Genomic DNA, 23,090 nt, shown 5'->3' with positions numbered 1-23,090 from the left:
ATGAGTCCAGTAAACTTCTTCCAGATCTTAGGAGGAAAGACAGCACAGAAGCAAAGTAGGTCCTTGAAGCATTTGTGTAAGAGAAGCATGCAACAGAAATCCAAAGCAAGAAAATGATTTATTCTGGTGACTACCCTTAAAAGAAGCTTTCTCAATATTGAGACAGGATTTGTCCTGAAAAGTCTACAGAGAAGCAGAGTGGCTTCTAACAGGACTACTGTTTGTACCATAACTCTAAACGCTTACTTACTGCACAGACACATCACAGTTACCAGAACTGCAAATCTACATTTCCATGCATCACTTTGAAAAATCACCCCAATCCTTCCTAAATATCTCATCAGTGGGAGTTTGCATAATGACTGAGGAGGAGCCATTATGGCCTACTGTATCAGTATGGTGTTGATTGAGGATCCCTACTAGCAATATCAAAACAGAACAGAGCATGTTTTTTTCTCAGAAGCTTCTGTGGTGCCTCTCATCTCTCAAAGTTAAGATTTGCTTGTAGACTTCCACTTGGGGACCGCTGTGTTGGCTCGGTTTGTGAGATCAACGCTTACGAGTACGTAATTCACCTCTGGAACAGGTAACGATGTGAAGGTGACAGGACCAGTGAGATCTCCTCACACTCCCCAGAGGGACAGAATTTAAGCTAACTTCCTCCTCTGGGTTTCTTCTGCCCTCTGCCTTCCAGGTTTGCCCTGAGGACTGGTAACTCTCCGGGGTGAATTCTGTTTTTCAGTTTTGTTTCCGGTGCAGTGCTGAGCTCAGAGCATCTCTTTGCAGCAAATTCATGCTTCCAACAAATCTACGCTAAGCAGGCTGATTGCTACCCTTTCTGTCACTTCTGTCTGGTTCACAGCTCCTCCCAGCTAAGCCAGCCACTTTCTGATGGCAGCCTTTGAAATACAGTGTTAAATAGATAAGGAAAGGCCCTATGTTTTCTGGCATGCTCAGATTTAAGGACCAGAAACTACAAAAACATACATAACGGTGCCCCTTTTCACTTTCTCAGCTTTTGGGGGGACCATCCTCAAGATCCTAAGAAACACTGCTGCTGTGATAGCCCATAGATGCCTAACAATAAACCTATAAACGCCAAACACTTTTCAATGAACTGAAGTAGAAGACCTAATTTTTCTGATGTCTACTGACTTAAGCATAATTATTACAATAGCTACAGATTTGTAGGTATGTAATATTTATCCCACTGTATAAGAAGAAGATAATTATGGCTCTACACCCAGGGTATCATTCTGTAGACCTTAAGCAGAAAACCTATCACTACCTCAATGATGACTTCAGACTAAGCTCTCCTGCTCTCACGGACGATTCCTCTCCCCAGCCACTGCACACCACAGCAGGGGCTTCGCCTGTGTGACTCCCAAGGCAACAGAATAACTGGAAAAAGAGCAGTTTTCTGCCAGACCTAAGTATGCAGCGTACAAATGAGCTTTGAGGAACCCGAAATGCATCAGAAACTAGTTCTTTGGGGGTTGCTAAAAAAGACAAGACAGCTCTCAGTGAAGCTGCTGCTTGACTGAGACCTGCAGAGAGATGCAGTTGTGGACGGGTCTTGTGGCACTCCTGCATCCCGCAGAACCATCATGCCATTCCTCTAGTCAGAGTTGTTTCCTCCCTGCAAGATTGTCAAGGTATTATAAATTAAGAAACTTACCAAAGAGTATGTAATCTTCCCTGAAATAGCCTGCAGATATGTCACTGTACTAAATGTGTTTCAGATTTAATGAAGCTTTAATGTCCTTTTTAATTTTGCCTGTTTCTGTATCACCAGGGGTCGAGCAAGGCAATCAGCACTCAAGAGGGTGGTTTGGTTTAAAACTAGGAAAAACTCATTTGCTTATGAGTTGCACTGTACTTTCTTAATTAAATTTACTAAGTAAAATGGTTTAAGTTCAGCCAACCAATGACCTCTGTATGTAGATTTAGATTTATAAATAGTGTCACAGTTAAAGTAAAGAAAAAAAATAACCAAAAAACAAACAGATTAGAGCTTTACTAAAGGGATTTTTGTACACTCTATCATCTGTCTCCAGGAAGTCATTTAAGCACATCCAATGCAGAACACAAAAGATGTAAACTACTAAGTTAAAACACTATCAAAAACTTATCTCTGTATTTACATGAGACAACTTAGAAACTTCATTTTCTTTTTAAGGCATTATAACCAAAATATAGTATTTCCATTCTCACTAGTTAGGGATAAGAACTGATCATTTTTTATGTAGCTCTGGATATTAAGGAGGGGAGAAGGGAATGCTTAAACTTCAAGAAGTTGGTTCTCATTTCCCTATGGGTACCTTCACACTACACCAGAACTGTAAAAAAAAAAAAAAAAAAAAAAAAAAACAACAAAACCCTACCATTTTAAAAAGGTGCAGTGAATTGCATTGCCAGCACGGTACAGAAATATAAAGGAGAATCAAACCATATCAGCAAGAATTATGTCAGAATAATACCTTCCTACATTATTTCACTTTAGAGAAACTGCATGCCTGTACAGTTTCTTTTATTATTATTATTATTATTATTGCTTTCTTAGACATAAACTAGCCCATCAGAGTACCTAAAACTCTCATCTTCACGGTGTTCAGTTAAGTTGTGTCCTGAAACATGATTTGCACTGTGCGAGTACCTGATAGGAGCATTCCCCCTGACTTTGACAGAGGTGCAGATGGATGTACAAGGTGCACCATCAGGTTCGAAAACAATAATTGATTAACTGACACACAAATAATCCCCAATGAGTAAACAAAATGCAGAAGTACAGGGTGCATGCAGGCTGTTCTTTATCAAATTGTGTAAAAAGATGCTAAAAACACATAAGGGAAAGCAAAAAGAACACAAAACAGCCAATTTCAGTGCCTAAATCCTCTGTACTGAGCTGCGCTAAGAAGGGCTGGAAAGCAGCTCCAACCAGGCTCAGCCTGTTTGCCGTTAAAAACATACATTTAATGTGCAGATAACAAAAGACAAAAATCAAAATGACTTTTTGAAATAACGTAGTTAACCATTCTGGAACTGAAAATGGAAATCCAGAAATCTTCCCTCACAAACCACTTTCTCCACATCACTCTTTCAAAATGCTATTTGCTTTCCCAAATATTGTTAATAAGAATTACAGTAGCCACAGTCCTTATCCTGTTCAGAAAGTGACTGAAGGAAAGAAGTTCAAAACATATTTTTAGGACACTCGGGCAATAAAGTTTCCCACTTAGATTATTGTCTATGTTGTGCAAGTTGTTTTTTAATTTACAGTTATGCTGAAAAGCATGGGATGTTTTTATTCTTAATTTAGATACATTTCATGTTTCTCAGCATAACTGCAAATTGAAAATAAGCACTTACAATATCACTAGTGATCTAGCTGAAGGAGGACTTTATAGTCTGAAATGTTCTAAAATTTGTTCTTAATTACCTTGTGCACATTTTACACAATTAAATTTCCATCTAAGGATTTTGCATTTAGATTGTGCACTGCAGTTAAACCCTCGTTTTATGGAAAAGCAGCCGCCACTGGAACATTCAGACACAGGAAACTTTAAAAATCAGACTTAACTACTGGATAACATAAAATTCCCTAGGTGAAATTTCATTCCAAGACCAATTTATACATTTCTCAATAGATGGCTTAAAATCACCTGAAACTCTGCAGGGTATGGACCTTAATAAATATTAAATACCTCAAAAACTGCTCTAAGATTTTTCTTCCCCTCAAATATCAATTTCACTGTCCTCTTATTGCACAGTAAAAAAAAAAAAAATCCAAAAGGATATAACAGCAATTTACCAGCGTTAAAGTGCTTCTGAGGTTAAACTGACAACAAAGAAGAACAGAAACACAAAGCATCTTGAAGTAGGGTTTCAATTAAATGTGCAGGATTTAGTAATGCAGGACGAAAAAAGAGTTACAAATTAATTTAATCTTCTGCCTATAGTTTGCAGCTGCACTCCAAAGTGTCTGGGGCTTAAGAACAAAGCCTTGAAAGGCCTCAGAGTGAGGAAAGCTTCAATTTTTAATGTATAACGCCATTAGCTGATAACTTGTGGAATCTGCGACCCCTGCGGAGGGGCATAAGTGCGGGTAACAGAGACTGATGAAGTGACATATTTGTTCATGTCGGGAACTATGAGAAAGAAGGTTATTACTAATACCGTCAGGCCCAACAGAAATATGCCCTAATAACCTTTGGGACATTTCTTGGCTGGAGCAGATGAGTTCAAGATCTCTCTACATAAAATATATTAAAAATCAAAGCCTAATTCACCTTAATTAAAGATAATTAGTTTCACTTTGACTTCTTTTAAATATGAACTATAGTAAATGCACTGCAAACTGAAGACTGCGTACAATCATGATTAAATTGCACATTTCCTCCTCTCCACAAGCCCCTTATATTAGCAGGCTTTTACCGTCGGTTCTTCAAAGGTGCTGCTCAGAATAGCTTTTTCTAAAGGGAAAAGTGTCTGGGGGTAAACGCGGCCCTTTCAGGCCCAATCCACGCAAATTGCCACATGCAAGATGCACACAAACGGGCCGCAAGGATTAATGAGGCTCTGTGTCTGAGCTGGGATGCTTGCTGATTATTTGGCTGCTGGATTCAGACCCAACACCTACAGGAGCTGCTCTGCATCCCCCCAGGCACGGACAAGTTCGTGTTCGGTCCAGAGCATCTTCCCTCACAAACCAATTAAACCACCAAGGAAGGACGGCTCAACTGACCAGCATTTCTCTCAAATTTTTATTTGACTTTTTAAAAGTCAAAACAGCTATACCACACACTATAAGAATAGGGGATGTTAATATTACATAAACCTATATATTTTGTACACACCACAGCTGATGTTACCCTTTAATTGTCCATTCATCCGTCGGCTCAGGTAGAGAACCGCGTTATTTATTTGGCTGCTGCACAGACTGCCCGCAGTGGCCTAAGAGCAATTGCTGAGAAACATGATACATTGAGGTCTCAACCCGCGCAAACTGTACCTAAACTTACACTTTATTGCAGCTTAGTTCACAATCTTCACCTAATATAGGGTTACATCCCAGTGCAGCAAGCGGATAAATCATCCTGGAATATTACTCTGGCTAAGTTTAGCTGTGAGTGGAGCATATGTGCTTCCGAGTCACTGAAGCAAAGGCCCATAAAATACACTAATTACTGGAAGTTATGGTCACTGAGTGATTGATAGCGCTCTGCAAGGCAACTTCCCTCTTTTCAGCTATTCTGACGGGCCTCCTCCACCACAGAGCAATTATTAATTCATGACCCAACCCTCAGGCACTGGTACCTTTACTTCTAATTCCACTACCGCAACAACCGTGATGTAGCTGGACATTGTCTTTCTTCAGCCCAGTGGCCGCATGAAGGTGGCAGGCGTGGAAACTGAGCTCACGACCACTGCTCTGAAGAGATTGCTCAAAATAGCTCAGGGAAAAAAAAAGAAAACAAAGTAGGCCAGCTTTTTCCTAGGAACAAGTTTTTGAAACATCATTCTGTACAGAATGATTAAAACTACATAAATAAGAATTCAAGTTATTGAGTAAAATTCTGTGTGTTACAGGTACTCTCAGTGGGTGAATGAAGTGTACAACAATTTATCCATACAAGTCAGAAACATCACACTACATACAATCCTTAAAAATATTGAAGACCAGGATGAGGGCCATTGCAAAAAAGCACTTTTTATTTTCTTGCTTTCCATAATCTTAAATTAAAGATGTCTGCTACCAAACAATCACACCTACGCATTATCAGTGGTCCACTCAAATACTAACCTTATTTCGAGTGATTTGTAGTGACAAAGTAAACACCCTCTGCATCCAAGCACTGCTGGCTATCGGATGCCTGGGCGCAGAAGGGAGGGTAGTTTTTATTAGTTTAGAGAAGGTTGGAATTCAATAAGCAAAAAAAGTGTGCACATCATACTGTATCTACTGAAATGTGCTTAGATCCAGCTAAAGTATTCCATTAATTTAACAACTTCTTGATTTCTCAGCATAGGAATGGGGAAATCAGGTTGGTGTTTTTCAAACGTTTGCTCAATGACGACCTCATGCCTTCTGCTAGCACCAGCACCAGCAGCATCCTACAGCTGAAATGAGCCGAATAAATTTCTGCTCAGTCCAAGCGCGTAACACCACCAGCAGGGACAGTGGGCCCCAGCACTAAGACAATTATTTAGCTTTAATTCACTTCTCCCAAGTTTTAGACCACAATAAATTCTCCTTAGGCCATTTCTATACTTTACTTTTACATTTCTATACTTTACTTTTAGACATGGCAAACTTGTATGCTGGCCATGGACAACAGCTCCAGCCTTCAAAGAAGTGCAGCCACCTGACTGACATTCCCATTTCTGTTAGGACCAACCCTATGAAACTCTGGATTTGTGTCTTCAATTTAGAAGTATATGTTCCATTAAAGATTATGTGTGAATTACATAAAAAGTTCTCTTACAGATCTCAAAAAGCAAGGACAACTCCAGTAAGAACTGCCACTTGACCTCATACCACCAAGCTTCGGGTCTCAGATCTCCCCCCACATCCATTTACCTGCTGTTGTTTAGGTTAGGGTGCAAATTTGATGACAGCCCAACCATCACATCCACGCATAAGTGAGATCTTGCAGAAGACAAGTGGTCTGCAGGCCTTCCCGCACATCAGCTCGCTATCCTGCAGGCCAGCTCACAATCTTGATCTTGAACCATTACCACTTCAGCGCTGATGATATGTGGCTGATCACATACTCTAACCTCTCTAGAAACAATTCTTCTGAAACCTCCTCTCCTTGACCAGATTATTTACACGTGCATCTTTACATCAGTTTTCTGCAGTTGAACAAGACTGAAGTGCTTTACGAGAACCATCTTAAAGCAGAGCTGCTTCTCTTCTAGCACCCTCTTCAAATGTGTTCCTCCTCTTTGCCTTCATGGTGTGAGTGTGCTCCTCTTGCACCTCCACCTGTGCTTCCAGCCCAAGTGTGCTGACGAGTCTGAGTCCATAATGTTGACATTAAAGGTAAAAAGTGCTAAACCCACTCAAAAAAGACATACGTGTACCTGAAATGCATGACGCAAAGCGTGTTTGCTGGATATATATATAAATATTGGTTCCCTACATACGGGAATGCACACAAGTGCTGAAAATCCCTAACATGACTGCTTGAAATATTGCTTAAAACAGCATCTTAACACAAATGTCACAAACGATCAGCAGCCCTTGAAAGCTCTTGCAAACACGCAGGTAACGGAAAACTCCAGTGACTACAGACTTGAAACTCTCATTTGGGGAGGTTTAACCATTTGTTTCTAACATTAGAACTGATACTGAAAAGCTTTTTTCCCCCTGGAGGAGAGAACATTGATTATCTTTGCAAAAAAAGGTCATTTTAAAAGGAGGCCTGAAACACAGGGAAGTAGGTGCTTTTCTCAGCAGAGCACAGCAGGAAGTAGGGACTAGGAGATGATACAAAAGGAGGAGCAAAAGTGTGAAAAAGGCATCGTCAGTCAACACAGGAGCTCATATTCCACTTCCAAAACCTGCTTGGTTTGTGGCATAAGCAAATCACTTTCATTTCCTGCATTTGCATGCAACTCCAGTTGCATTTCTGGGTAGAATGGGCCCCGATTATCTGACAAAGATCTGCAAGCCTATTCTTTGCCTCAACAAACATCTCAGATCACAGCCCTACTCCCTTCCCTTCCCAAAACGCCCTTCTCCTTGCCTACCGCCATCTCCTCAGGGTACGTAGGAGACTCTGATCCTCAGTACCACATCCAGAGAGAGTGAGTGCTCCTCAGTTGGCAGTCCTGAGGCAGTGAAATCCAGGGAAAAACCTAGAAGCAAGCTCCTGAAGAAGCAGGAGCACCTGAGAACTGGCCCTGCTGGGTCCAGCCAAGCCCTCCTCACCTACAGCAGCTGCTTACCCCAGGAGAAGTGGCCCAGCTGAAGGTAGCACCTCAAACATCACCCGAAGGCGCCGCCGGACAGGGATGCTGCCTTAAAAAATAACCAAGACTCACCGGATTGCAGCCATGTACGGCTGGGTTAGGGTAATATTGCAGAGTTACAGGAAATATTAGGCAATCTGATCTATCCTCCTGTGCAGGGCACAGTTTTTGGAGGCAGACTGAATCAGTTACAGAACACAAACAGCGCTCAGGCTCAGCCCAGTCAGTCTGGAGAGTATTTTATGGCTGAGTTATAAACCCTCTGAAAAACAGCTTTTATAATGAAAATGCTGACACAGTCTTCAGTGTAGTGACAGCAATGTCATTGGTTTAAATTGAACTTGCTTTGTCAACCCCAAAGCCCTTAAATAAAATTACATCTAAAACCCTCAAGAAAACTGTTTATGATAAAACACTTTTAAACAGGTTTACAGATCAGGTATTAAACTTAATTCTCTTTAAAAAAAAATGAAGAAAAGAATGCAAACTCCCCCAAAAAAGAAATAAATAATAATAATAATAAACTAGCAGTATTTCTTATTTTTTTGGAAGACTGATGGGAAACTGAATACACTTAGACATGTGTTAGTTCAAAAGGAACAAGAATGCTCACTATCTCCCCAAATTTATGTGGTACCCACATTTAATACTTCTCACACTCTGCTCACAACTTTTTGGGTGCAGTTTTCTTAACCCTCAAAAGTAACAGTGCAGTTTCTCATTACACATGGCTTTGCAGCAAAGAAATGCAAGACATCTCAAAGGCTCAGAAGAATATTAAAGAAAATGAGTAGCTTTACTTAGCTGCCATTTAATATTATCATATGTCAAAAAAAACCCACAACCTTGCCAACTTGGTCCCATATGTTATTTCTTTCAAATTATCATGCTATAACTGTGCTAGCTTGAAGTTGTAGGGATCAGAGTATTATACTACTAAGTGGATTTTAAAATCCTACAGCAAATGCTAACTTCCCTTTTTAACAGCTCCATCAACAACAGCTTGAGTGTCTCCACTACCAATCCCCATGTCAATACAGTGTTACTTTAATGACAGTGACCTTGTGTGGCTCTTCGAGCATCTTTCACCTTTTTTGAGACATTTTTCTGAGCCACTGTCCTTGCTTTCATCATTTAACACATCACTCAAAACACTTCAATAAAACATAGCGATCATGTTGAAGAGAGGTCTCAGAGGACCAGATGACATACCAATTAACAAAGCACACAGAACCAAATTGTTTTGTACATCTGGTTCAGAAGACATTCGTGGAAAGTGAGAGAGTAAAAAAAAAAAAAAAGTTGAGAAGGTTTGAAAGAGGAGAAAAAATGCAAATGAACGGAGTTTTCCTAATGCTGGATAGGATGTGAAATTCATCCTTTAAATCAAACTCATGACCAGCCAGGTTGCCTAATAATAAACCTAAGCTAAGCTCCAAATGTCTTGGTCTATGTGGAAAATCATCAAACTGCTGCTGCACATGGAAACACATCCTTTATTCAGCAAAGGAACTAGTAAATACTAGCTCCGTATAACTTGCATTTATATCGCTCTATTCCACTGTGAATCAGAATGAACACCACAGTCAAGTGTTGATGTAATACAGTCTCATTTTAGCCCTTTGTCAGACAGATTCATTTACAGAGCGTGAGTACGTTCTGAATCTCTCCCAAAATTGTGAGGACTCTCCAGTATCACAAGCCATTGAAATCTGCAGTAAAACAAATTAACAGCACTGCATCCCCTGTGACACTTGAAAGTATGTCATTATCATACATTCCGAGTTAGCTTCAGACTTGGAAGAAGATTTACAAGATCTGAATACAATGATTCAGCATTAAATATTTTCAATTTGGTTAAAGCCTATTTGGCAAGGAATTTATTGTTTGAAAACATGAGAACAATCCTAGAGAGCTTTCAGGCTACAAAATATGAAACTTGCTTAGATGCAGAATGCCAGCACCGAGACAACTTGACTTCTACCTAATCTTCTGCTAAAAACCTCAGTTGTACTTCACCAAAATGTATATCCTGCTTCACCACTATATTTAGCAGAGGAGAAGGGAACAGCCCCTACATTTTTCAGTAGTTGTACCACACTTTTGTCAGGCTGTACCAGAGAGACAATGCAAGCCATCAGTGGTTTGAATGAACTGTTCTTTAGGAAGAAACAAAAAGGATCTCAGCCAGTAATGGTGACCATAATCCCTATCCCTAGTGCACTGATAGAAAGAAGCAAACGGAGCAGAGCTTCTCCAGCATTCATGCTGCCACTGGGCTAAATGGGACCCAGCTTTGCTCCAAGCAGGGCAAAGTTCTTTCACAACACTCTTCTAGGGTTGAAAAAGTCTCCCGAGAGCATCCTGTGCGTGCTGATAAGGCTACAAGGATTTGGGGCTGCAGCTGGCTTGTTTGTGACCAGCCTGGCCCAGCATGAAGCAGGCTGTGGAAATGCATACACCCTGCTGCCATCACCAGAGCAGAGCAAACTGTCCCTTCTCCCGGACCACACCAAGCCAGACCTGACTTTATTTGTCAAGACACTATCACAGCATAGGCATTTCTACCCAACTTACACACTCTACGTTATCTTCCCTCTACACAATCATCCATTTTACAAGTCCTTGAAATTTATGTTTTAAAAAAATCCCAGAGTCCTAAGCAAAAACAACCCACCTTTCTCTTGAAATCCAAACTAGCCTTGCTCTGACCAAACTTACAGGTTCTCATGAATTTCTATATTTCTGCTTGCATTCTCTTTGAACTGCTTCATTTTGACAAGACTTTTTCCAGTTTGAAACTATCTTTCTGAGAAACCTTTCTAAGAGCGAACACTTCAAATCAAACACTTGATTTAACCATGCAGGGACAGGTTCACACCACTGTGCAAGGATTTCTGCTGAGATATCGCAAAGGCATTGCCCAGCTCAAACCTTGAATCTGCATAACCCTCTTTTAACCCTAATAATAAGACTCTCTATACTGGTCTATAACAACGAAATACAGAAATAGTCATCTTTAATGCCAGAAGTGCTGAAAGCACGTAGCAGCATCCATGCACCAGGCCCTACTTTTAAGTCTCAGGTGGAGTTTTGATGGAGGGCTCAAGACTGTTGCATGGTTTGCGCAGAGGCTCTCTGTATCTTACTGTACTGAACTCTGTAAGAACAAATCCATTCTAAATACAGCCAAGAATTTTAGCAAGAGTTAAAGGCATGCATATATAAAAGAGCAGACAAAGACTATGTTAAAATATTTTGATGTTAGCTTTCATTCGATTCTTCCAACGTGCACAAACAAATGACAGATATTTGCATACCTCCATGAAGGAAATCCCTAAACTCCAAACGTCCGAATGAATCCCATACTGCTCTCCTGAAATCCGCTCAGGCTGCAAAGAGATGGAAAGAAACATCTTGAGCCTAGTGAACAAACCCATCTACTTCTTATATAAAAGCTAATCCAGGGCAAACGAATCAACTGAGAAAGTGCAAAGAATCTTAAAGCTCACCAGGAAAGCTGGCAGAGAGCAAACACACCACTCAAATGTATTTTATGTCTTTATTTTTGCCTCGCTTCGGCAAGAGCAAAGGACTCGGTTATGCTGAGCCTTGTGGCCATGCATTGCAAAGCTGGCCTTGGCATTTGTGCTTGGGCCGCTTTATCCAACAAAAAAAGCCAGTGACGTGCACATGTGCAGCAGCACACAAGGTCAAGCTGTAAGAGTCCATCAGTGGCACACATCTATTTCTACAGTCAGACACAGCAGTAAGGTACGCTAGGAAAACAAACTCCTCGTGTTGAGTCCACAGGTTGGGCAGTAACCATGGTTTAAAAGGCAAAGTTACTGAAGCCAAAATAATCAATGAAGTCACGTGCCAGCAATTTTATTTTACATATTTTTAACTTCATTTTTGACCCACAGAAAAAAGACTTCACTCAAAACTATTAATAGCAAGTTTAATGCCTCATGAAATAGAATGCTGTAAAATATAACTGCTAGTTTTTACTTGAACGCTACAATTTCAGCATTTCCAAGGTCAAGTACAGCATGAAATGTAACAATAAAAGGCTCCATGAGACTTCTCTCCCCACTGTGCTGTTAATGCACCTGTCTAGCCCAACCACCTACACAGCACTGGCTGTATTTTTAGTCTTTAATAATCCAGAGACCTTTTTTAGAAAACAAACTCCCAAATTAGTGCCAGTCCAATGTGTTTTCAGATGTTTACTCTGCACTGCTAATCCCAGGTCAAGAGCTTTTATTGCAGCCTGACTGTTAAGTAAAAGCAGTGCTGCCCAGTGCAGAAGGGTAGCCTTCAAATGTCATAACCTAAAAAAACAGATAAAAAAATGACACCGGAACGGATTTTTTTTGATGGAGCCACCAAAAAAATGTGGTGGTTGTTTTTTTGGTTTTAAATTTTATTTTTATTATTAAAGTACATCACAGTGAGCCTTCACAAGTACGATTAGCCTAAGCCAAACGTGTTTTAGAAATGTTTGCAATGGTATCACATAGGGATATGATTTTTGAGAATCCTTTTGTACTGACAAAGATCCTTGCAGAGACGCAGACATGCAGGCAAAACCGTACAGCCAGGGATGTGTCTGCCTTTACAAGATAAGGTGGAACCACCTATCCCAACCAAGCACGAGTCGAGGATGCTCGCTGAGCTTTGTGGTGCCGGCGAGGCCCCAGCCCCTACAGAGCCACCGAGCCAGCTGCACAGCTCAAGGGGAGCAGTGGGACAGCTCAAGCTTTAAACACCAATTTACACACAGAACTGACGTATTCACAGATGACAGGGGCAAGTAAATCATTTGCACATTTAAACAAAAAGTTTAGTTGCATGAATTTCTCTTTTAAAAGCACGGAGAAGAAGGTGGAAATTAGAATGACGCATGCACAAACTAAAGCGCGCAACACACAGACCACCCTAACGATACCCAGCTCACAAGCCTTTCTGTTAAGGATTTTCACAACTCATTACCTTTTTTCATCCAAAAGTTGTGTTTGTTTTTTTTCCCCTAGTGATATAGTGATATTTATCACCTCCAGTAGATGATAAAGTGATTTTAAAGAAACGTGTTTTTGATGTAAATTTCAATTTCTCAATTAGAAAAAAATTTAAAAGATACCTCGATTTTTTGATGGTTTCAAATTCTGTCCTGGCCCCCCAACCAGGCAGACACACCAAAGCTTATGACCTTCAATATATTTTGATGATGTAGTCATTATAGTTATACATTTCATGACAACAAACTATGAATTCAGTGAGCAAAACAATTTTAACAAAAGAATTCAGATCAAATACATTTTAGCTTAAACTTCTTTTTCAATTTATAGATGAATGTATCACAGTCATCCATAAAGAAGAAGAGAAAAAGTAATTTATTTAATGCACACCTGGGAAAGAGAACAGTAATCTTGACTTGTACACTAAAAGCATAATACAATTTAATTATTAGATCTGCTTAAGACCACATTAAGACTTAAGAGTGGTGTGGAAGAAGTTGATTAATTTGAAGCTGTTTATTTGTTTGAATCACTATGTTCCAGTTATTTTACAGAACAGAGGCATAGAAATCAGCAGGCTTACTAGCAAATGTAGTAATATATATGACCAGACTTTTAAAAAAAATAATATTTTTATGCACATAATATTCTGATCACAAAGGATAGCCCAAGTCTTTCTAGGATGGTGGCATAAGTGTTTCAGAAGCCACATAATGGGTACACCTTGACTAGAAAAGCACTTAGCAAATAAATGGACACCTTGGGATGCTTTCTCCTCACAAGAAAGTAAGAAAAAATACCTGAAAGCGATTAAAGGTCATGGATTTCTCTCTCCTATTTTCTGAGGTTTGAAAAACACAAGTATAGACCATTTTGTATTCCTGTTTGCATTTTGCATTTTTTTTCTCTTTTAAAACAAGCTGATGCTGATTTTTTCCTCAACAACATTACAACATAAATAGTTTGTTAAAAAAAGAACTGCAGTGACCAAAAATAAAAGACAGTTATTTAATGCTTCAGTTTAGTGTTATTTAAATTTCTACCTCTGCTAAATGAAGAACCAAAATTATTCTAATTAATCTGACTAATGAAGAACACAGCCTAACTTTTGTACAACAGGCATTCTCTGTTGACTAAAATTTATATAGGAAAGTGAAATGCACTGATGGCTTCTTATGTATGGTATGAACGTCACAATTTAGTGGCCTGGTATTATTATGGTGGACTGGCTCTCTTTGTTCCCTGCTGTTGCAATGCATTAAAGACACCTGAAATATATGAAAGAAACACTTTTCCTGTATTACTCTTCCATATCAGCAAGACCTGTAGCTGTCGGAGAGCTGTTAGGTGAGCACGGGTAGGAAAGGAACTCTTTTGTGATACACGATTACGCTGAGGGTGGGGGGAGAGGAAGTTTGGGAATCGATTTAGAATATATCCTCCATTACATAGAGCAAGACTGAACAAATACTTCTATTTAAATGTTATTCCTACATAAATCCACTTACCGCCATATAAGCATTTGTTCCAACATACGTCTTGGCTATAGAATTCACCAGCTATCAGACAAAACAGTCTGTTAGAACAATATAAAGATAATGTGGAAATAAAATGGGCAATTATTCCTCATTTAACCTACAATCATCATTCCTATAAATCAACTAAAAATTATGGAAAAGGGAACAAATTTATCTGCGAAGGCATTAAAAATGATTAAATCTCTCTTTTGTTTTGAATGAGAGTTCCAATTTAAGCAAGCGCTGCATTACGGTTTATGGCAGATAACCTTAAACAATTCTGTTAAACAGGATGCTTAGCGCTTTAGTACCCCAAACTAGTCTGATATAAAAAGTCAATTTGAAGTAGGATTGAACGCGCTCATTCTTCAGTCAGCTGGCTCAAGATGTGAATAAAGCCACATTCATCTCTTGAATGCAATGAGCACTAAATACGCTGGAGGGACAACAGGCTCTGACAAGTTATAATACCAGGCTGACCTTCTCTTTGGTCCTCGTGTTTGGCTGAGAGTAAAGGTGCTGAAATTCAAATCAACATCACAGCAAGCTCATGGGTCACTATCCGAGAAGTTCTCCAGGGAGGCCCAAAATGGAAATTAATTAAAATTTGTGCTGCACATTGTAAAAGCCCACCACTATTGTTACTCCCAATATTAATTTTTATTGTGGGCCAGTTGGGCTCCCCAGACGCATCTCTCGTTCTGCCCTCCCTTTTGTCTGGCCAAAACGCTTTCATATCAAAGCTGCATATCAATGAAGTTTGCTATTCGTAAGTAGTAATTACAATATCAGCAGTTTTTACTGTCATTAAACAATGAACAATCATATTCAGATGAAGAAAAGTCACCCAGAGATTAAAAACGAATAGCGCTCTCCCAGCAGAGGGGAGCTTGCTGGGGCCGCCCGCCTGGCGCCAGGTGATTTGGGCATCAGGGAGCAGGAGGATATCTGAGGGGGCATTACCTGGGTGCTCACCCCGAAGTCACACAGCTTCACCTGCCCCCGCGTGTTCACCAGCATATTCGATGGCTTCACGTCTGTTGGGACAAAACCGGATTTCATTTACGTTATCCTGGATACGCCTCGCACATACAGAGATCGTACCGAGTATTGGCATGGTAGATTTTAATAGAATCGTCGGCACAATAATCATTAGCGTGATAGATTTTAATAGAAAATATTTCAAAGATGCATTTCAAATGCAAGCTCTGGTTGGTAACAGGCATTAGCACAGGTGACATTACATCTACCGCAGGTGACGCCAATCTAGGAGGAGCAGCAAGGGCACTGAAGGATGGGATCCAGAATTCAAAGCGATCTTGACAAATTCGCAAACGAGACTGAAATAATATTCAATAGGGACAAGTGGAAGTGCCACATTTAGACAGGGATTAATCGACTGCATAAATACCAGATAAACCAACTGCCTGGGGCGGAGGCTGGAGTAGGGCTGCGAAGAAGGACCTGCAGGTTGTGGCACAACGTGGAGGAGACAGGGAGGGGACAAACTCCAAGCTCTCAAATCCAGAAAAGTCTGATACAAAAAAGTGGAAGGGAACAGCCTGTGTTGCAGAGGATGAATAGGCCAAAACCCACTGGAGGGTATGGTTTTCAAAAAACTTTTTTTTTTTTTTTTTAAGGTTTGTGTAAGAAATAAGCCATATACAAGTCAGAAAACTAAACCCTGGGATTTCCTAGAAAAAAGCTGCTAACTCCAGACAATTTAGAAATGACCAAGAAGCAGAGGTGCAGGCAGTCAGCCTGCCGCAGCGTGAAGGAACGGCCAGGCTGAGCTTTCGCAGTTCCTCCCGGCGCCGTGCTTTGCATCAGTGCAATTAGCCCTGCCTCACCCTTCCTCCAGCAGCCTTTCCTGAATTCCACATAGGGACAAGAGTAGATCTTAATAGTCTTCAAACAAATAAACAAACCAAAAAACACAACAACAACAAAAAACGATGCTAAGTATGCCATACAGACGTCTGCATGTAGGAACACAAAGCACAAACACGTCCAAGCCTTCTCCTGCTGCAGCAAGGTGCCCGTTGCAGCTCTGCCCTTCTGCACAGCCCTTTTTGAAGGTACGGGCTTCCACCTCCACGGCCTCCTACTGCAAAAACAGGCTCCGATCACCCCGTTTTGGAGCTTTTACAGAGGCTGGCTGCCAGGAACACGTTAAAATGATTGCTAACCCCGCTCCTGCGCATAAAACTTCAATACACACCGTAAAGACAGATTGCAAGTGCAAAGATGTTATCGCTGACCCCCCTCTGATGTCAAAAGAAGTTGGTAGGCTTCTGTTGCGTACTGTAAAATCGATGTGCAGATAAACTGCTAAACATCCAGCCTAACCGTACGGCAGGAGACGTTGAGCATCCTTCTGTGCCAGGGCTGCCAGTGGGAAGGCAAAATGGGCGCGATACGGCCGGGCTGCGGCTCGGGAAGATGAGAGCGCAGCGCGCCTCAGCCTCATCGCTGCTTTCTTCTGTCATTACGGATTAAAAGCACTAGCTTGTATCTGTGCCTTCTTTAAAAGTGAACACTAGTTGGGTGCAGATGGATGAAACCCAACTAGAAAGGAACCTAATTTTGTTTATCATTAAGTTTGCCTTTCTTTAGCAGATGTCTTCTGGTACCACAGTAGCTGGCTTAATTTGTCTCTGTAATGTAAAAATGTATAACCTCAATTAACAAGCTGATTAAACGCTTTCCTATACTTGAGCTAAAAATCCAGTTTAAAAAGGGGGAGCATTCAATAACACTTTATACAGCTTAACTGAGTCTGTATGTTTAAGTTAGGCATCAATACCGGTAGTGCATTTTGCAATTCCCCCCTAAAGCCAAAAGAAAAATCAGTCTTAAGCTCTTCACCATGTTACAGCATCAACAAAAGTAAGTTTGGGTTCCTTGACCTCCATTTCAACCTTAGAAATTCAATCTGCATGCTGCATTTTCCTGGGACTTTTACCCACCCCCCCGCCCCAGGTGACGGGACAAAATACTGCCTGAGAGCAAGCCACGCACCAAATGCATCACATGCTTCCCAACATTTTAGGAATGTTTTGTTCTAACGAAAACTTCAGGAAGACTCTGACATTTGCTTCTGGCAACCACTCAGCAGCACACTCCTCTCTGGAGCCAAGTGGCTTTGCTAAGTTCAGCGAGACACGCACAGCACATCAGCGGGCCCTATTGTTTACACTACCAACACTTTTAAATGAAAATTGCAGTATAGGAACAGGTCCTTGCTTTTAATACTAAAGGATCTAACCAAAATAATCAGCAACCAAATGAATGCAAGCTCCCTCCAGCCATCACCTTGTGCAACAGGGGCTCTGCAGCCCCCCTCGCGCCTTCCCTAGTGTCACATCCCACGTGGCAGCAAGCTGATATAATTTAAACCCATCTTTCATTCATTAAGCATTGCTTGATCCTAAAATCCTTCTAAAACTTAAAAAAAATATATAAATAAATAAGGCAATTGGCAACCAGCCTGTAAAGGAACCAAATGCAGGTTAGGGACTCTGCTGAGCAAGCTGCAGCAAAATGAGCACTGCTAAGAACAAATACTATTTGTCTTTGCAGCACAAATTAAATAGCACTACAAATGGAGAATTTAAGCAAATATTTGCTATAAATTCCAATGGTTGTGTTGGTTTCCTCCAGAAAAAAAAGGAAGTGACAACCCTAGACAAAACTGTCACTTCAGAAAGTGTCTCATATTGAAAGTAGGGAGGAAAAAAATCACCCCATCAGGAAATTAGCCTTTTTGTTCATAAACTGCTTCAGTTAATGGGTTAAATATTTTTTGGTTTTGGAAAACAAATGTGCATAAATAATGTTCTGCACCATCTGCTTGTGATTAATATTACTGTTTAGAAGTGAAAGAATTTAAACAAGAGCCAAAAGGGGTCATTATGCTCCCATTACCAGTGCTTGCTTAATACAAATGATTTCTATGAAGCATCATTATGGAGGATGAACAAGTTCTCTTTATGATCTAACTCGTTTCACCTCTCTGCAGATAAATGGGACCTCCAAGCTCTTACTTACCAGTAAACAGAACTGTCAGAGGTTCAGCTTTCTGAACACCAAACATTTCAGTCATCTTGGTTTATTGAAAAGCGAACAGAATGATTGTAGGGCAAAAAACAGATTTCTAAAAGCTGTCTCTTGACTTCTTCTGTGATTTAAAAATATAAGACTGCAATATTCTAGGTTCAAGGGAGAGGAGATACAAAGGAGATTTTAACTGCTCACAGAACATGACTATTAACAAAGTGAAGCTGCCGGAAGAATGACAACATTTTCTTGCCAAAATGACCTCACCAGCATGCTTCTTTCAGAGGTCACGATTATTATTACTATTAGTATTTTGAAATAAACACAATAGTTCATGAGTGTGTAGCTACGTGCTTAGCTATACTCACATATATAGGTATATGTGTATACATACACACACATACGCCCTATTATCTTTGTTTGCACTTCATTATATGTAACACTAAAGCCGATTAATTCTCACAAAGCTAAGAAGTGTGACGGGGGAGCGACTGGATGTCTTTGGTGAGATCTTCTGCAAACTGCAGCTCCTGCTGAGAAGACAGAACACTGATGTCCACCGTGCCTGTCCCTACCTGGCAGCCCTCCTCCAGCTCGCTTAAACCAAAACAAAGGAGGATTTGAAAACATTTCTGTGGGAATAACGCAGGAAGAGAGCATCTGAGTGATGCAGGAATCTCCCGTCATAGATTGCAATGCAACCAGCAGGCAGTCCAAGAAGGTCTACAAATCAACTCTGCCCAACCTCATGCACCACAAACCAGAAAACACTTCCCAAAGCTCTGCTACAAACTTAAAACCTGCTCAGAAACCACAGTCCCAAGACCAGTGCAATATATACCAGTCCCTAGTATGTACACACTGATGCATACAAATACAGATCAGTACAATTAAACACAAGTGGGTAACATTTATTTCAAACTTTTCTTTTAATAAGAAGGTGTGAACTGAGAAAAACATACTAGATTAAATGCATACGGTCTATACTTATTCTTGAACTTAACAGATTTTGGTTCGTCTTTATACAAACTTTGACTTTGTACATGATTAGACTTGTTTAATTGCTAATTCTGTTTTAAATCTAAGTTAATTTCTCATTACCCTTCCATTTCTACTTCTTATCCTCTGGGGAAAAGAGCACACTTATCATTGGGACATTCTCACATCTTCCAAAGAAGTGGTGTAGGTGTTAATCTTTTGTTTACGTTTGATGTGGGTGTGATGACTATGACTACAGCTTTGCGTTTATTAATATGCACGGCTATCACCTCATTAGTTGCAAGGTATGTTTTGAAGTTAAGCTGTAATATTTGCTGAAATGTCTGATCTGGAATAAAAGACTTGTTCATTGTGTTTCCTTTGCTTTAATCCATGCTCTAGTCACAAATCTGTCGTTTGCTGCACCGCATTGCACAGCTTCTTCACGATGATTGCTTCTCCACCTTAGTTATCACCACCACAGAAATTCTTGACTTCTTAGCCTATACGAGCTTCCCACACAGCCTGCTTTACATGTGACAGCAAGGAAGTCAGGGTTACATTTTCTTAATTTACCTCTGATGCATTAAAACCAGTAGGCAGCTGAAGGAGATTACCCCGAGAAACCAGCATCTTCCTGGCACTGCATTGCTCTGTCCCCTGCTCTGCACCTTGCATTAATTGTTTTACATCAAAGCACACACACGCACATACACACGTGTGCATACTGAAAAAACAAGCCCCTGAGGAACCACTGCCGGACTCTGGAATGGTAGTTATATATATATACACATATATATATATATGGGATATATATACACAAATACACACACACCTATATACACCCCTTCTGCAGTATTGCTCTCACCTTGGTCAACCCAGTAACAGACCAAGGCCAGAAAACTCTGAATTGTTAAAAAAGATCAATTTCTGCACTTTTCTTTAGCCAACAGCAAGGACCATACATAATTTACAACAGAAACAATAAAATGTTACAGGTACGGCATTTATGCTTGACCACAATGCTCCCTCCAAATCGTACTCAGTAGGTGGCCACAGCCTCTAACGAAAAAGATTCAAAAGAGAAGAAATTTCAAACCAGCTTTTCCTTTTTGGATGCTATAAAAGCACGGCAAGGACTGTGCTGCCTACTCAGAGTGACACCCAGCCACGGATGTTCCAGATACTTTTTCTTTTCTTTTTACTCTGACATTTGCTGTGGCAGCTGTGGCATCTAGATTGTACATCCTCTTGCTCAGAGTAGATGGAGCTGTTAAGTCTCAGCATCTGGCAACATTCAGGCTAATAGATTAAATGTTTAAACCACCATCAGAAACACAAGGCCTCACTTCGTGGGTTCCCAAGTGGATGAAGAGCCAAAGGACGTCTGAGCCTAAGCTCCAAGGTGGGGCAGGACCTCAATACCTACTGGTAATTAGTGTTTCCTATTAATTTGTTCTTCCTACCCAGAGCACGGACTTCTGGATGCCTCTGCAGAGGTGCCCAGCTCCTTGCACAGACCACACCAGGACACGGGGCACCTCACCCAGGCATTTCCCAGCACCTCGCCAAAGCCTGGCACCTGCTTCTCAGCCACTCCAAAACTCCCCAGAGGAAACGGCCTTACCTATTTGGGTCCCAACTTAAAATTTTCTACTTGTCTCCCTACTTCCACTTCTCTTTCAATCACAAACGATGTCGGTTACTGCATGCTCCAACTGTGCACAGGGGCTGAGTGAGCAGATGGGTTAAATTAAACAGTATTGTTGGCGACATTAGGAGCCGGAGCTGTTACTTTCAGACACTTTAGAAACATTATAAATGTAATGAGTTTCTCCTTCTCTTTTTTATTTGGGGAGCGGAGTAGGGGAGAAAGGGCTTCTTTGTTGTTTAAACATCATTTTCCACTGCTTTCAGAACTGACATTGGTTTTTAAAGTTCTAGCGTATTTCACCACAATAGACAATGTATTTTAAACAAAATCTAAAAACACTAAAAGCAAGAAATACATGAGAAGCTAAAAAAGCAAACCAAACCAAAAAACAAGGTAACTTCAGGAAGCAGAACAAACAGCAAAAACCTAAAAATGGTCTGTTACGCCCAAGCAGGTTTAAAGTTTCTTTAATTACACGTGACCATCTTAAGGACAACAGGTGACAATTTTAGAGATGTGAGACTCCAGCAACGCTTGTGGATGCCGTGTGAGATTTTTGAAGTACAGAAGAAAATTCATTACCTATCTTCTAGTTTCAAAGGTAGTCAAGCATTTAATGATCCTTGCTGATTGTGAAAATTCCACTTGGCACCTGTTTGCAACCCTAAGCATCTAAATCTCTACAAAATTCATTCCTCTCTTTAGTCTATTGTATGTAGGGGAGGAGGAAGGACAATAAAAAGAGAACAGCAGTAAAAATATTTTATCAAAGAATCTGCAAGGCTAATGAGTGAGATTCATTCTGCTTAACTCCACTGGAATCCAACCAGATGTTAGTTTGGTCTACTGTCTCTGCTGAAAGTGTTGTTAAAATAAAATAATGTGGTATTTCACTGAAAAACAGACAACATCTGTTACTCACCTCTGTGTAAAATCTTTAGACTCCATAAATAGGTAAGGCCTTTCACAACCTGTATTCAAGAGAAACAACAATAATACATATTAAAAAGTATGAAATGCTACAAATCTCATCTGGCAGGAGTTGTTAAAGACCCGACATCCAATGAAGAGTGGAGTCAAGACCATGAAAAGGGGAGACAAAACATCTCTTCCAAAGGATTACAGCCACAGATGAACCTCTGATGGAAACTTGCTGCAGATTATGTGACAGTAGGTTCTTTGGGAACACATGAATAAACTTCTTCCCAGGTCGTCTTGAAACAAAAGTAACCCAATGAAATTAAAGGTCAGAAAACAAAAACCAAAAAAATTTCTAGCATCATGTTTTACTGCCTTTCTTTTATTTGCCCTGGCCCCCATCATTTGCTACATCTATACTTTTTCCCCTCCCTTACTTCCCATGTTTTTTACTTATTCCATGCAAATGCTGAACACTTCTTCAACTGCAGAAATTATCTTATTCTTCATATTATTTATGGACCACACATGAACCTTACTGAAGGTTTTGGTCCTGTAAAGTAACTAAACCCCAATACTTCTTGCACTTTTAACACTATTTTTTTTCTTAGATTTACTTTTTCTAGGAGCCCAGAAAACTAACAAGATTCAACAAACAATTCTATTTCTGTTTACTTTTTACCCAAACCATCTCTGCTGTCTCAGCCAGCCTTTTTAATACAGCAAATATTTTTTTTTTTACAAAGTTTCTATCTACGAGATGACATTTCATTCATTTTCCTGAGACACTTCTCTTTGTGCACCTCCAGAACAATAAAGCATTGCTGACATTTGTAAAGTTGTCTGAATTTTTCAGACAAAACAATTACATTCTCTTCATTGTCCGAGTAGACTGAAATGAAATTACTTCTGTTACAGTGATCAAGCAGAAGTGCTAAAAACATTGTACTGTGTGAAAGCAGATAG

The 23,090-nt window shown here is 40.2% G+C and overlaps 1 protein-coding gene across 3 annotated transcripts in view; it reads right to left on the bottom strand.

Moving 5' to 3' along the window:
- Positions 1 to 23,090, bottom strand: part of MAP2K5 (mitogen-activated protein kinase kinase 5) — a 130,115-nt gene that overhangs the window by 49,698 nt on the left and 57,327 nt on the right. For all 3 annotated transcript variants that reach the window (XM_035569423.2, XM_035569424.2, XM_035569425.2), the window contains exons 13-16: positions 22,129 to 22,177; positions 15,479 to 15,552; positions 14,507 to 14,557; positions 11,298 to 11,369 (exon numbers count right to left, since the gene is read on the bottom strand). In XM_035569423.2, coding sequence (XP_035425316.1) covers positions 11,298 to 11,369; positions 14,507 to 14,557; positions 15,479 to 15,552; positions 22,129 to 22,177 — 246 coding nt within the window. The remainder of the gene's footprint in view (positions 1 to 11,297; positions 11,370 to 14,506; positions 14,558 to 15,478; positions 15,553 to 22,128; positions 22,178 to 23,090) is intronic.

The sequence above is a fragment of the Cygnus atratus genome, chromosome 11 (genome assembly GCF_013377495.2).
Source record: "Cygnus atratus isolate AKBS03 ecotype Queensland, Australia chromosome 11, CAtr_DNAZoo_HiC_assembly, whole genome shotgun sequence".
Classification (NCBI taxonomy): Eukaryota; Metazoa; Chordata; class Aves; order Anseriformes; family Anatidae; genus Cygnus; species Cygnus atratus.
The sequence above is the reverse complement of the archived record's forward strand: the minus strand, read 5'-3'. Positions and strand labels throughout refer to the sequence as shown.